At 35.9% G+C, this 14,464-nt stretch overlaps 1 protein-coding gene across 3 annotated transcripts; it reads right to left on the bottom strand.

Moving 5' to 3' along the window:
• Positions 1 to 1,234: 1,234 nt before the first annotated feature.
• Positions 1,235 to 13,960, bottom strand: LOC116159354 (insulin-like growth factor-binding protein complex acid labile subunit). Of its 3 annotated transcripts, none has more exons than XM_031472316.1 (3): positions 13,876 to 13,960; positions 13,486 to 13,823; positions 1,235 to 3,357 (listed from the first exon to the last, which is right to left on the bottom strand). In XM_031472316.1, the coding sequence occupies exons 2-3, from the start codon at positions 13,818 to 13,820 to the stop codon at positions 1,269 to 1,271; spliced, it is 2,424 nt and encodes an 807-aa protein (XP_031328176.1). In that variant the 5' UTR covers positions 13,821 to 13,823; positions 13,876 to 13,960; the 3' UTR covers positions 1,235 to 1,268. The 3 variants fall into 3 exon arrangements, with proteins under 3 accessions (XP_031328176.1, XP_031328177.1, XP_031328175.1); XM_031472317.1 differs by having other exon boundaries at positions 1,235 to 3,362; positions 13,491 to 13,823; XM_031472315.1 differs by lacking the exons at positions 13,486 to 13,823; positions 13,876 to 13,960 and adding an exon at positions 3,747 to 3,857 and having other exon boundaries at positions 1,235 to 3,695.
• Between the last annotated feature and the right edge of the window lie 504 nt (positions 13,961 to 14,464).

Genomic DNA, 14,464 nt, shown 5'->3' with positions numbered 1-14,464 from the left:
ATGGAGATCTCGCTTATCTTAAGAGATAGAAACTTGGTTCAATTAGGTGAAAGTTGCGAATTTTCGTGCTGAATAATAATCTAAAAATAAATTTATAATATCTTCAATAGTTTTGAAAATATGGCAAACAATCGAAAATTTCTGATTTTCATTTTTAACTTTTTCATGGTAAACTAATTGTACTAGACATTTCTAATTAACACATTTTAATGGAGATTGCGAATATGGCATCCAGTTTTTAATAACTTTCAAGATAACAGAGAAACACTTGGCAATTTTAGTTTTTTTTGTGGGCGCCGTTTTGGATTTACACATTTTGAGATTAGGTCTTTTTTTCTCTTTACAACGATATATCACACATGGTGGTTCAGTATCACATTTTTTCTAAAAATACAATTTTCATTGTCTGCGAAGAGTGCTATGCAAAAACAAAACGTTGTTTTGTTGTGAACAAAATGTTGACCTATTTCAAGCAGTGTCATTTACGTTTGTGCTAGTTTTATTGCTAAAATATTATTTATTCTTATGTATTTTGTTCTAATTTGAATTATAATTTTCTTTCAAAACGTAGGTTCAATTCTGTTCATATGAAAATCGTTCCCTGATGCCAAAGCTGCAACCGGACATATGCAACAAACTGTCAAACTTTTGTTAACAACAAAATAACGTTTTGTTTTTCCAAAGCACTCTTCCCAAAAAATTAAAAATTGTATTTTAGGAAAAATGTGATACTGAACCACCATATGTGATATATCGCCGTAAAGAGAAAAAAAGACGTAATCTTAAAATCACAAAATTAAAAATGGCGCCCATAAGAAAAACTACAGTTGCCACGTGTTTCTCTGTCATCTTAAAAGTTATTTAAAACGAGATGTCACATTCGAAATCTCCATTGAAAAGTGTTCGAATAATGTGTTAATTAGAAACGACTAGTTTATCATGAAAAAATTAAAAACCAAAATTAGAAAGTTTCGTTTTTTTTGCGATATTTTCAGAACTATTGATGATATTTTAAATTTCTTTTCAGATGGTTATTCAGCAGGGAAATTCCCAACTTTGCCCCCATTTAACCAACTTTCTATCTCTAAAGGTAAGCGAGATCCCCATAGTGGCACTCGAAAAATAGACACCGTGTATAGCACGCCACCTCACGCAAACATAGGATGACCAATCGATCGAAGCAGCGATCCCATTTTTTACTCGCCCGATCGGGTTTAGCAATTAAAAAAAGAAATCCAAATCCAAAACTTTATTAGTACTTATAAGAATTACAAGGGTATAATTTCTGGTAAGGGGTACTTCTTCTCAAATGCATGAATGACGGCGTCATCCAGCTTATTACCTTCCAAAGTAACCTGTTTGAGTTCATGAAGACTGTCGAAGACGTCTAGGTTTAAGTCGGAGATCTTGTTATGCTGGAGGTTAAGTACAACTATACCGGTCAGTCCTTTGAATGTGTCGGATGTAATGTGCTTCAAGGTGTTGTTGGAGAGGTCGAGATAGGCGAGCGTCTTGAAATCCTCAAAGGTACCGGGTTCGATTTCGTCAATATCGTTTTCGGACAAAGTCAAGGATTGCAATTGAGGTGCAGAGGGTGAGGCACCTTTTTTTAGCGCTTTGAGTTTGTTGGAATCTAGTTTAAGCGACCTAAGCGATGTTAGTGTTTTGAAAATGCCGGATGGTAAGTTCTTGATTGCGTTGTGCGATAAGTCCAAGGTGCTCAATTTTGGGATTGTGGCAAATTCGTCACCATTGAACTTATGAAGTTCATTAGCATTTAAGCGCAAAGTTTCCAGGTTTGGAAACAGTTCAAAGGTATCGGAGTGGATCGATGAAATTTTGTTATCGCTCAAGATTAGCCTTTCGATTTTTGCAAGCCCGGCGAACATATCTCCATTGATTTTAGATAGATGGTTTTGTTTCATTGACAACGTTTCCAGTTCCGCAAGTCCTTCGAAGGTGCCCGGCTCTATGTCCTCGATGTGATCTTCATCCAGAAAGAGGAATTTTAAGTTTTCCATCTTGGCGAAATCTCCTTTTTTCAGCATATTTAGTTTGGATTTGCCAATTGTTAAAGAGGACAAGGTTTTCACGTTAGAGAAGCAGGTAGGAGTGAAGGTATCAAAGTGAATATCTTCGATTGTCAGAGATGTTAGGGACGATAAATCTTCAAAGGCTTCACAGTGTATGTTCTTAATTGGATTTTTTGTAATATGCAAGTACGGCAGCGAACTCAAGCCTTCAAACATCTTTGGGGTGATACTGTGTAATTTATTGTCACTAAAGTAGAAAGTCCGGAGTTGTTTCAGGTTTTTGAATATGCCGGATTCGAAATGCTCAATCTTGTTATCATTTAAATCTAAACGTACTAACTTGGTCAAGTGGTCGAAGATTCCTTTCTTCAAATCCGCTATCTCATTCTTCCTTAAATGTAGTACCTCCAGCTCCACGTTTTTGTCGAATAATCCCGACGGAAATGATTTGAGTTTATTCTTCTCGAGGTATAAGTTGGAAAGCGCAGTTAGATCATCAAAGGATGAGGATTCAATCGTGTGCATTTTGTTTGAGTATAATTCCAGATTTTCTAAGCCGCTTAATCCTTTAAACATCCCAGATGTTACTTTCTCGATTTTGTTTTCGGAAAGGTCGAGCGTCGAAAGTTGAGAAAGTCCAGAAAAGATGCCATCGGGAATTAATTCCAACTGATTTTTGTTCAGTTTAATACTAGTCAGTTTCGAGGCCCCCGTGAAAATGTCGCCCAATTTGTTAAATTCGTTATCCGAAAGGTCGATGGTATCTATATTCGGATTATTCTTGAAGAGATCTTTCGGCAAGCTTTCGATTTTGTTCATGGAAAACTGGAGTTTCTTAAGGGCTTTTAGGTTGGCAAATAGGCCTTGATCGATATTTGTTATGCCATTATTCATCAAGTCCAGCTCTACCAAGGAGCTTAGGTCGTGAAAAACTTCTGGAGATAGCGTTGCTAATTTATTGCTTTCCAGATGGAGGGTTTTTAAATTAGATAACCCCTTGAAGGTGTCCTTATCTAACTCAACCAAGTGATTGTTGTTAAGGTGCAGTATTTCGAGTAACGTCAGCTTTTCAAAGAGGTTCTTTGGAAGATTGATTCCATAATTTTCAAAAATGTAAACTTGGACTAAATTTGGGCAGCTGTTAAATGCACCTTCTTCAATTTCTTCTAGATGGTTACCATGGATATTGATTTCAACCAAAGAATGCATATCGACAAACGACTTCTTGGGAAAACGTGGTACTCTCGTTTCTAAAATTGCGAGTTTTTTCAAATTGAACATGTCGCTGAACGCCCCATCTTCAATGTTGTCTATTGTGCTAAACCCAATGTGTAGCTCCTCTAAATTCTTCATATGTTTAAAGCATCCATTGGGGATATTAGTTATATTACTGACCGCAAACCTTATACGCTTTAAATGCTCGTATCCTTCAAAAGTATTCGGTCCAAGAAATCCAATGTCGCTACCTACGAGCTCCAAACCAACGAAATTTTCCATTGCCACTTTTTCTTTCACAACATATTCATCAATACCTTTCCTTAATTGATCCAATGAATGTATGCCCCTACACGAAATACCTCTCCTAATGTTATAGCTACAGTCGCTCGACTGCACAGTGGACAACCCAATCAGAAACAATAGCTTCGCAATGAACCTCATGATCTAAATCAAAAGTTTAATTAGCTTCAAGAAAGCGCTAGGAATGGTACTTACCAGATTTGGATGTTCAAAACAACTCTGAATAAGGCGCCCGAAAACAGTTATTTAAATAGGGAAGATTAGGCAATTTGTTTGTCGATGATAGCAGAATTTCGCCAAATTGTTGCAATTGCGTTAATTAAAATGTATTTCTTATCTAAAACGTTGAGAAATGCTACGCTTCTAACTAAAATTATTTGTGATAAAAGGCATGAAGTTTTGTTAACAAATTTGTAAACAGATTCCACTTCCAGGTTATTATCAATTTTAATTGCTAATTATCAAAGTAGGTCGACGTAATGAACACTAAGTAAAAAGCGATGCTTAGAATACTTACTTAGATCACCTTTATAACTAGTTGTCAGATAAACTCCTGACTTGACTCTTTGATGAGTAGTACTTGCAACATAGGCATAGTGGATTTAGAAAGTGGCTTCTGGCACCTTGGTTTTTAACCCGACGGCGACGTAGGTAAAAAGTTTATAACACTTTTTTAGAGCTCGTCTTTTTTGTATCTAACACTTTTCGCTATGGTGCTTAGTCTTCAAGAAAAATGCAAATTTACAAAAATAAATGAAATAGTACTTTTCAAAACCAAAGAAACTCGCAAAAAAACTGTAATCAATTTTTTAAAGCAACTTTCGCCTGTGTATACGAAAAAATGAAAAAAAAAATTTCAAGCCGTCATGGCTCTTTTAAACTTTTGACACCCTCAAAAACTCAAATTCACGTTTTCGATTCCCCATACCAACCTACTTGCACTCCAAATTTTGCGCCAGCAGAATAAATAAAATACATGAGTCTTAGAAACTGAATCCAGACCTGCAATTTTCGAGCGGGATTATTCAACTTGGGTCCTAGCCATCGTGGCGTATGGTGTGCAACTAGGTATACATTGTTTGTTCGTTGTCCGTGCGTATACAGTGCGTAAATTTTAACTCTGAACATACAAATTTCCTATGTTCACTTCATAAATATGCAAGTCAAATACACCATTTAAGGTATGCAACAAATCTTACCTACTTTCACCTTTTTCAAATGTTTTTCGATAAATGTCAAAATCTGGATTTATTAAATTAAAATTATTAATTATATATTCTTAATAAAATACAAAAGCAACAAAAAATGATAAGTAGAGTTGCATAACTATAAACTATCAGGCGTTTACTTGTATATTTAAGAACTGAACATAGGACATTTGTATGTTCAGAGTTTAAATTGACGAACTGTATGTAAAGGTTCTAGCCATTCTGAAACTATGACGTCAGATTGTGGCAAATATTTAATCATTCAACTTCTATTAACAACATTTTTTGATATGATCAATAGTAACGGCCCCATCATCAATGTTCCTTACTTTTTATTCACCCTGTATGTACTTGTAAGAAAAATTCCCTGCATATTATGTAATAAACGCGTGTTATAGTGAGGTTCGTTAATTTATTTTGCTATTTCGAACAAAAGACCCGAAAGTAAAATTTGAATTTAATTCTTGTACTTTAATTTTTTATATCAACCTGTTCAACAGCTTCAAATTCAGTTGACAATATAAAGTATAATCCACAACTAAATTTTAACCTCTATGGTTTTCAAACTTTACCGACGGTTTTCCTCTACTTGCCGTAGCCGAAAATATCACTTTTTTTTAGTAACAATAGTTATTTACATAAAAGTCCGGAAAGTGACACAATACTGCGAGTACTTTAATTTCCTAGTCAAGTAATGTCATTTTACTGACGAGTTTTGTATTAAATTTTACCCGAAATCGTATTTTATTATAAAATTTCAATTTTTATATAGAACTTTTGATTAATGTCAATCTGTCAGTGATGACAGGGAGTCATTATAGACGTTTAGCAATGTCACAGATGCGTAAAGTGACAGTAGCGGCCGTATAGTGACAAGTGGCAGGAAACGTAGTCTGCTCTGCCTCTGTCATGGAAACTAAAATTTCCTGACAGAAAGTAGGCATGAAAATGAAGTTTTAAGGACCATTTTGGGTAAACTAAATTGTCCCTACGTGATCTTTACGTACCAAAATAAATTTTAATATACACTCATCAGATGCAATAAAACGTGTCGAACTAATCCTTTCAAGTTTTAAGAGAGCATACACAAAAAATGTACTCTAATTATTTTAGTATAGTTTTACTAATCTAAAAAAACCAAGGAAAACGATACAAATGGAATACGTGGGATATTTATTAATGTTGAGGGTGTTCTTTACACATAAATATTTAAAGGCCGCCCTTTGAGAGTACCCTCCTCTGACACTCCGTTCTGTAGATATTTACTTTGAAAGTTTCGACATCACCAGTGGATGTGTCCCGTCTAGACGTTCCACTTGCTCTTTATGAGTACCCTCTTTCGACACTTTGTTATCAAGATATTCGTTTCGATTTCACCAATCGATATGTTTCGTCCAGACGATTAATGTTGCCTTGCGACTTTTCATTAGAATACCATGGATCGTTAAACATGTGCCCCCTCCCCCCACTTTGAAAAAGTCTACTTGGCGCCATTAAAGGCATGCGTATGCAAAATCTGAAACCAATTTGTTGTTCAATGTAAAAGTTATGCACGATCTGAGGAAATCATTCACGGGTGGGAGGGGAGTGGGGGCTCCCTTAAGACAACAAAGTTTTACACTTCAAACTATAGGCTACCTATTGTAAACAAGTTGTAAATCAGCATATGCATGATTAAAGCGCATTTTTGGTAATGCAGGTCAGTATTTTATTAGCGAAGTTTAAAATTATCGATCTCACGAGTAATTTTGGCTGCGTTAAATAATTAATTTTATTTAATTCCAATTGACGTACGTCTTCATTTTGTAAAACAAATCACAAAGTAAATAATAAGTTTTTATACTGGTAGCGCTATCTAACGGTAAAATTATAGCACCTCCGAAACCCATATCGAAATTATTTTCTTCAATTATCGTTCTCACAAGTAATCTAACTCAAAATAGACTAGTGCCTGCACATCTACACTATAGCAGAAAGCTTTTAGTGAAAATTTGAATTCTCTAGCTATTGTAGTTGTGGAGAACTCACGCGGACAGCCGGCCTGTCAGCAATAACGAATATAATAGCGTATTTTTTTCAAAAATGCGCTAAAAATCCAGGACTCTAGGATCATTCCCCTACACGTAGTTTAACACAGAAGAAGTGGGTCCGGACAGAGGGACGGACGCATTTTTTTAAACGCGCCAATAATTAATTTAAAGTCTCATAAACAAACAGATACCAATTTCTATCTGTCATAAAGGTTGACCTGTTAGACAAATGTTCAAAAGAAAAAATTTGCTGTGGCTAGCACAGAGGACACCCGCACACTTGCTCATGGTCGATTCTACGCTTTTATGTTTAAGAATATGTGCCAAATTTAGTTCCAATCGGTTCAGCCGGAAACGAGAGTACAGTCGGAGCAACAGACAGACCGACATCGTCGAGATTTTGTTTAATTCGGGTTCCTGGTGCTTCAAAACGTGTATTTTCGTAAAAAAAATGGGCGAACATTTTTTACCCCAATGCATTTACTAACGTGCGGATGGTAAGAATGGGAAATAGTGACGCAAACAATGCAATAGGTCATGAAATCAATTCTAGTGGTTGATCCTTTCTTACTACTTATATGTTTGGTTAAATAGGGTTAACGTTAAATATTGTATGCTTCCAGGGCCGGACTGGTTTGTAAATTCCTACCGGGAAATACTTTTAAAAGGGCCCCCTATAGGTAAGGATTTTTTCCGGGAAATTGTGTAGGAGCCAACTGTTACCACACATAACTGATAAAATAAATAACATTAATTATTTCAAGGTAACAGTAACATGGACATGTTTTATTTTTCTTTAAAACTTCTACGGTTGGTACTTTTCTGATTTCAAAATTATTTAGAAAAATCAAAAGGGGGCTAAGTGAATCCTCAGTTCTCCAAGAATTGCACTTTTGTATGTTGAGACGACGGTAATAGGCGATTAGATTGTGATTAATTGCACTTTTGTGTCTTTTTGGTTTGAGAAATATTTGGTGGGGCTCAGTGAACGCTTAACCAATAGTAGGGGAATCCAATAGGGTATTTTGCAATTACTGGAGCGCGTCAGATTAAAGTAAAGTGGGTTGACTACGTGTTGAAAAGGGTACATTTCAATAATCTAGCCATCCAGTGTGACGTGGGGGAGTGGGAAGGTCACAAACTTGCAAAATAAATTTTTGCGCCTTTTTGGTTGCGGATGGGAATGGGGGCTAAATGAACTGGGATCTTACATAGTATTTCGCCAGTCTTAAATACTTCTTTTCTAACCCAAATATTTTCAAAAAAATCAATTTTCTTCCAAATTTTAACTGGCTAATCCATCTACTTGTGTTCAGTGTATGAAATGGTCTTCCCCAATTTGTACACAAAATTGTATAAGTTTTGAGTATACACAAGGGCGCTAAGCTTTTAGCCGTCATTTTATCTTTCTAAATATTTCCGAAACAGAGGGGCAGAGACTGTGAGAGTGGAAGCACAATAGAAGTTATACCTACTATGCAGTGCCGTCGTTCCAGTGGAAAGGAGAAATTTTTGGGTTTACGCTTATTAGTGTATTATCCTGAAAGGATTATTTATAGGTAAAGGTCCTGCGTAACAATATTTTATCGTGCCATAAAATTATTCGGAAATTTACGTTTTAACACAAAATACAAAACATAGATAAATTCTTGTTTCGAAAAGTAGAGGATTTCTTTAAATCTTACCGTAAATCCTTTCTCTTTAATACCTGTTCAAAATAAAATCCGGATTAGCGGTTAATCCATGTAACCAATGCCCAGATAATCGAGTTTCTACTGTAATAATAGGCATTTACTTATTAATAACAATATTAAGCATCGAATTTAGGCCCCCCCGGGAAATCTCCCGGTATCCCTCCTGTCCAGTCCGGCCCTGTATGCTTCATGAATTAACTAATGATTAATAAGTGGAAGCTTTTTATTGCACTCGAGTGTGTACAGGGTGTCTTAAATTGAGTAGGATAACATCAAATGTGATATTATTATATTTATTGACAGATTCGGTTAAATTGGCAAAGTTGTGTAGTTTTTGATGTTGATAGATATTTCGATGCGATATTTTGAAAAAATAAATCGTTTCGTAGATAATTGGAAAAAAGTGAAAATCGCCATTTTTAATAAGTTCAAATATTTTAGTAACAAAGAGAGCTATCACAAAAATTTCAAATAAAAGTTGCAACTTTCTTATTAACGAGCTTCTAGCCAGTTTATAATTTTGTGTTGTCTGTCCCTCTGTCCGTCCGTCAGTTCGCACGCCGATATCTCGAAAACGAGTAGACCAATTACAATGAAATTTTTTTCTGATTCTTTATCAAATTTTTAGATAGGAGTTCGGGAATTGGCAATGTAGGTCAAAAAATAAGGAATGCCCTTTTGACATCTCTGCTATTTATGAACCGAATTGCATGAAATTCAATATGGGCATCGCTCTAACCATATAATACGTAATTCCAAAAGTTGAGTCTAATCGATCAACATTCACAATGCCCATTTCGCCCGGCCATTTATGAACCGAATTGCAAACTTTTTTATTTATGAAGGTATTTAAACGAAATTTGATACATATACACTTGAAACAAAACCAAATCTAATACCAGTGACAAAATTTGGTTTTGCGCATGCTATAGCCATACTCAGGAGCTCGTTTGCTATATTTGTTTCCACGTTTATTTTAAATAGACTCCATATTGGATTTTATTAAGTTTAATACAGTTTTTTTTCTCTTTCCAAACATGTATAAGAAGTTATCTTTCAAATAATAAACATGGGTAAAATTACAATTTTCATTTTTTCCTTCATAGTTGGCTATGGAAACAAAACTAGCATAGAGGCCTAATTGTCATTTTACAATGTAACATTTGTTTAATAGGAATACATTGCGCAAGGTACAGCTGCTGCAGTAGCTAAACGGTGCCACATGTGCTTAGTTAATAATGGAATCATTTGCTGTAATTTTAAAATCCGTGATTATATTTTATTATGTTAATTAATTCTTTAATAAAACTACTGGCCGGCCAGACAATGGTAACAATTCAAAATGTCAATTGCTTGCTGTTTCCAGCATGGCCAACTAGGAAGAAAAAAAAAAGAAAATTGTAATTTTACCCATATATTTGTTACTTGAATGATAATTTGTTATACATGGTTGAACTTTTTAAAAATGTCGATTTTGACTTTTTTCCAATTATCTACGAAACGATTCCCTTTTTTCAAAATATCGCATCGGAATATCCATTAGAATCAAAAACTACACAACTTTGCCAATTTAACCGAATCCGTAAGCATAATAATAACATGTTTTCCTACTCAATTTAAGACACCCTGTATTGTACAACGCAGAAATATCTACAATCTGAAAGAGAATTTTAAATCAAAAGCTCTGCATTCTGGTACCATCTCAATAGTGAATGTTCTTAATTTGAAATATGTTCAAGGATCACTTACACTTAAACGAAATTACCAGAAGCGTATAATGATTTACTTTTCTGTATCTGCTATATAAGGTGCGTCAAGGATTTTTGTTCATGTGCGCAAAGAACACAATCCAATAAAATTAAGAACGATGGTATTATACAGGGTGACAATTTGAAAACTTACCACCCCCCATATCTTAGTAAATAAACGAGATATTTAAAAAAATCAAAATCCGTTTCGGTAATTTGGAGGGGGAATCACAATGACATAGTTGGCGACGCACCTCCTCCAACCCCCTGCGCCCCAGCCACCCCAACTTTTAAATCTTAAATAGTGACCCCCCATGTGTGATACGTCGTTGGAAAGCTCTGAAAAAATACTTTCCAACCATACCAAATACCATTACATTTAGGTTAGTAATTATCGTGCAAATCAAAAAATAAACTAATAAGATACATTTGAAATCTATCGTATTTAAAACGCAACCGGCGAACATAGACGAACTAAGACAGAGAATAATTCAAGAATGTCGAAATATTGTAAAACCAACATTTGAAAAGGTTCGACAAGAGTTTGAGAATAGATTATAACTGGCGATCAAAAATGAGTTGCTGTCAAGTCGGCTTTGGAAGTTCAAGTTAAATACGATTTTCCATGTTTATTTTTTGATTTGCACGATAATTACTAACCTAAATGTAATGCTATTTGGTATGGTTGAAAAGCATTTTTTCAGAGCTTTCCAACGACGTATCACACATGGGGGTCACTATTTAAGATTTAAAAGTTGGGGTGGCTGGGGCGCAGGGGGTTGGAGGGGGTGCGTCGCCAACTATGTCATTGTGATTCCCCCTCCGAATTACCGAAACGGATTTTGATTTTTTTAAATATCTCCTTTATTTACTAAGATATGAGGGGTGGTACGTTTTCAAATTGTCACCCTGTATGTATACATCCCTTACTGTACAAGTTTCCGGGTAAATAAATTAAAACAATAGATACGAAGAATCGCATACGATTTTCAGTACAGGGGAATTTTTGCCACTCAGCTCTCTTTCGGAAACCAGATTTTTAATCCGGCTCATATTCAATAGCACTGATCCTTGAACTCGTAGAAATCGATTGGCGACAGCGGAAAACAGGTTTAACAATTACAAAACAAATCCAAATCCAAAACTTTATTAGTATGAGAGTTACAAAGCGTTTAATAAGGTATCATTTCCGGTCCGGTGTACTTCTTCCTAAATGCCTCAAGGGCGGAGTCATCCAGATTGTTACCTTCCAAAGTAACCTGTTTGAGTTCATGAAGACTATCGAAGACGTCTGGGTTTAAGTCGGCGATCTTATTGTGACGGAGGTTAAGTGCAACTAGACCTGTCAGTCCTTTGAATGTGTCGGATGTAATGTGCTTCAAGGTGTTGTTAGACAGGTCGAGATAGGCGAGCGACTTGAAATCCTCAAAGGTACCGGGTGCGATTTCATCAATATCGTTTTCGGACAAAGTCAAGGCTTGCAAATGAGGTACGGAGGGTATGGAACCTTTTTTTAGCTCTTTAAGTTTGTTGAAATCTAGCTTTAGCGCCTTAAGCGATGTTAGTGTTTTGAAAATGTCGGACGGTAAGTTCTTGATTGCGTTGTGCGATAAGTCCAAGGTGGTCAATTTTGGGATTGTGGCAAATTCGTCACCATTGAGCTTATGGAGTTTATTAGAATCTAAGTTCAAAGTTTCCAGGTTTGGAAACAGTTCAAAGGTATCGGAGTGAATCGATGAAATTTTGTTATCGCTCAAGATTAGCACGTCGACCTTTGCAAGGCCGGTGAACATATCGCGTTTGATTTCAGATAAGTGATTTTCTTTCATTGACAACGTTTCCAGTTCCGCAAGTCCTTCGAAGGTACCTGGCTCTATGTTCTTGATGTGATCGTCATCCAGAAAGAGGAATTTTAAGTTCTCCATCTTGGCGAAATCTCCTTTCTTCAACATATTTCGTTTGGATTTGCCAATTGTTAAAGCGGACAAGGTTTTCACGTTAGAGAAGCAGGTAGGAGTGAAGGTATCAAAGTGAATATCTTCGATTGTCAGAGAGGTTAGGGACGATAAATCTTCAAAGGCTTCACAGTGTATGTTCTTAATTGGATTTTTTGTAATATGCAAGTACGGCAGCGAACTCAAGCCTTCAAACATCTTTGGGGTGATACTGTGTAATTTATTGTCACTAAAGTAGAAAGTCCGGAGTTGTTTCAGGTTTTTGAATATGCCGGATTCGAATTGCTCAATGTTGTTATCTTCTAAATCTAAACGTACTAACTTGGACAAGTGGTCGAAGATTCCTTTTTTCAAATCCGTTATCTCATTCTCCCTTAGATGTAGTGCCTCCAGCTCCACGTTTTTGTCGAATAATCCCGACGGAAGTGACTTGAGTTTATTCTTCTCGAGGTTTAAGTTGGTAAGCGCAGTTAGTTCATCAAAGGACGAGGATTCAATCGTGTGCATTGTGTTTGAGTGTAATTCCAGATTTTCCAAGCCGCTTAAACCTTTAAACATCCCCGATGTGACTGTCTTGATTTTGTTTTCGGAAAGGTCGAGCATGGAGAGTTGAGAAAGTCCAGAAAAGATGCCATCGGGAATTAATTCCAATTCATTTTTACTCAGCCTAACACTGGTCAGTTTCGAAAGTCCCACGAAAATGTCGCCTAATTTGTTAAATTCGTTATCCGAAAGGTCGATGGTATTTATTTCCGGATTATTCTTGAAGAGATCCTTCGGCAAGCTTTCGATTTTGTTCATGGAAAAGTCGACTTTCTTAACGGCTTTTAGGTTGGCAAATAGGCCTTCATCGATATTTTTTATGCCATTATTCATCAAGTCCAACTCTACCAAGGAGCTTAGGTCGTGAAAAACTTCTGGGGATAGCGTTGGTAATTTATTGCTTGCCAGATTGAGTGTTTTTAGGTTAGATAACCCCTTGAAGGTGTCCTTATCTAACTCAACCAAGTCGTTGTTGTTAAGGTAGAGTATTTCGAGCAACGCTAACTTTTTAAAGAGGTTCTTGGGTAGATTGATTCCGGAATTTTCAAAAATGTAAACTTCGGATAAATTTGGGGAGTTGTCAAATGCACCTTCTTCAATTTCTTCTAGATGGTTGGAATGGATGTTGATTTCAACCAAAGCGTGCATATCGACAAAGGACTTCTTGGGAAAACGTGGTACTTTGGTTTCTAAAATTACGAGTTTTTTCAAATTGAACATGTCGCTGAACGCCCCTTCTTCAAAATTGTGCTAAACCCAATGTAGAGCTCCTCTAAATTCTTCAAATTTTTAAAGCATCCATTGGGTATATTAGTTATATTACTGACCACAAACTTTATACTCTTCAAATGCTCGTATCCTTCAAAAGTATCCTTCGCAAGAAATCCCATGTCGCTCATTTCGAGCTCCAAACCAACGAAATTTTCCATTGCCACTTTTTCTTTCACAACATATTCATCAATACCTTTCCTTAATTGATCCAATGAATGTATGCCCCTACACGAAATACCCCTCATAATGTCATAGCTACAGTCGCTCGATTGCACAGTGGCCAACCCAATCAGAAACAATAGCTTCGCAATGAACCTCATGATCTAAATCAAAAGTTTAATTAGTTTCGAGAAAGCGTTAGGAATTGGTACTTACAAATTTGGATGTTCAGCACTACTCTGAATAAGGCGCACGAAAACACAGTTATTTAAATAGGGAAGATTAGGCAACTTGTTTGTCGATGATAGCGGAATTTCTCCAAATTATATGCAATTGCCTTAATTAATAGATCTAAAACGTTGAGAAATGTTACGCTTCTGACTAAAATTGTTTGTGATAAGGGCATGCTGTTTTGTTAACTAATTTGTAAACAGATACCACTTCCAGGGCATTATCAATTTTTTTTTCAATTTTAATTTTAGCTGCTAATTACCAAAATAGATCAGCGATATGACCGTTATGTAGAAAGTGATAACTTAGATCAGTGTCAGGCGTCTCTAACGTGCTTTTTTCAATAACAAAAATCATTTCTGTCATAAATTGTGACCAAATTGCATTTTTGTAATTTTACACTCACGTTCAATAAAAAGTTTCGACTTTATAATATTTAGCCCTCTTTAACCAAACATGCATGGCATAACGAAAACGAAACAGACTGAATAAAACTGAAAAAAAACACAAAAGCCGGTCCATTTTGGTTGGAAAGGTGACATATTTTACTTAAAAGTGTACCACCCTGGCGTCA

The sequence above is a fragment of the Photinus pyralis genome, unplaced genomic scaffold (genome assembly GCF_008802855.1).
Source record: "Photinus pyralis isolate 1611_PpyrPB1 unplaced genomic scaffold, Ppyr1.3 Ppyr1.4_LG1, whole genome shotgun sequence".
NCBI classification, from domain to species: domain Eukaryota; kingdom Metazoa; phylum Arthropoda; class Insecta; order Coleoptera; family Lampyridae; genus Photinus; species Photinus pyralis.
This window is presented reverse-complemented; position numbering and strand designations above follow the sequence as displayed.

Bases quoted from the DNA above. Each gene is read 5' to 3' on its own strand.
- LOC116159354 (XM_031472316.1), bottom strand. From the start codon at position 13,820: ATGAGGTTCATTGCGAAGCTATTGTTTCTGATTGGGTTGGCCACTGTG. The intron at 3,358-13,485 runs GTTTAGCACAAT...GCTACACATTGG, and splicing joins TTAGAGGAGCTCTACATTGG to GTTTAGCACAATAGACAACA.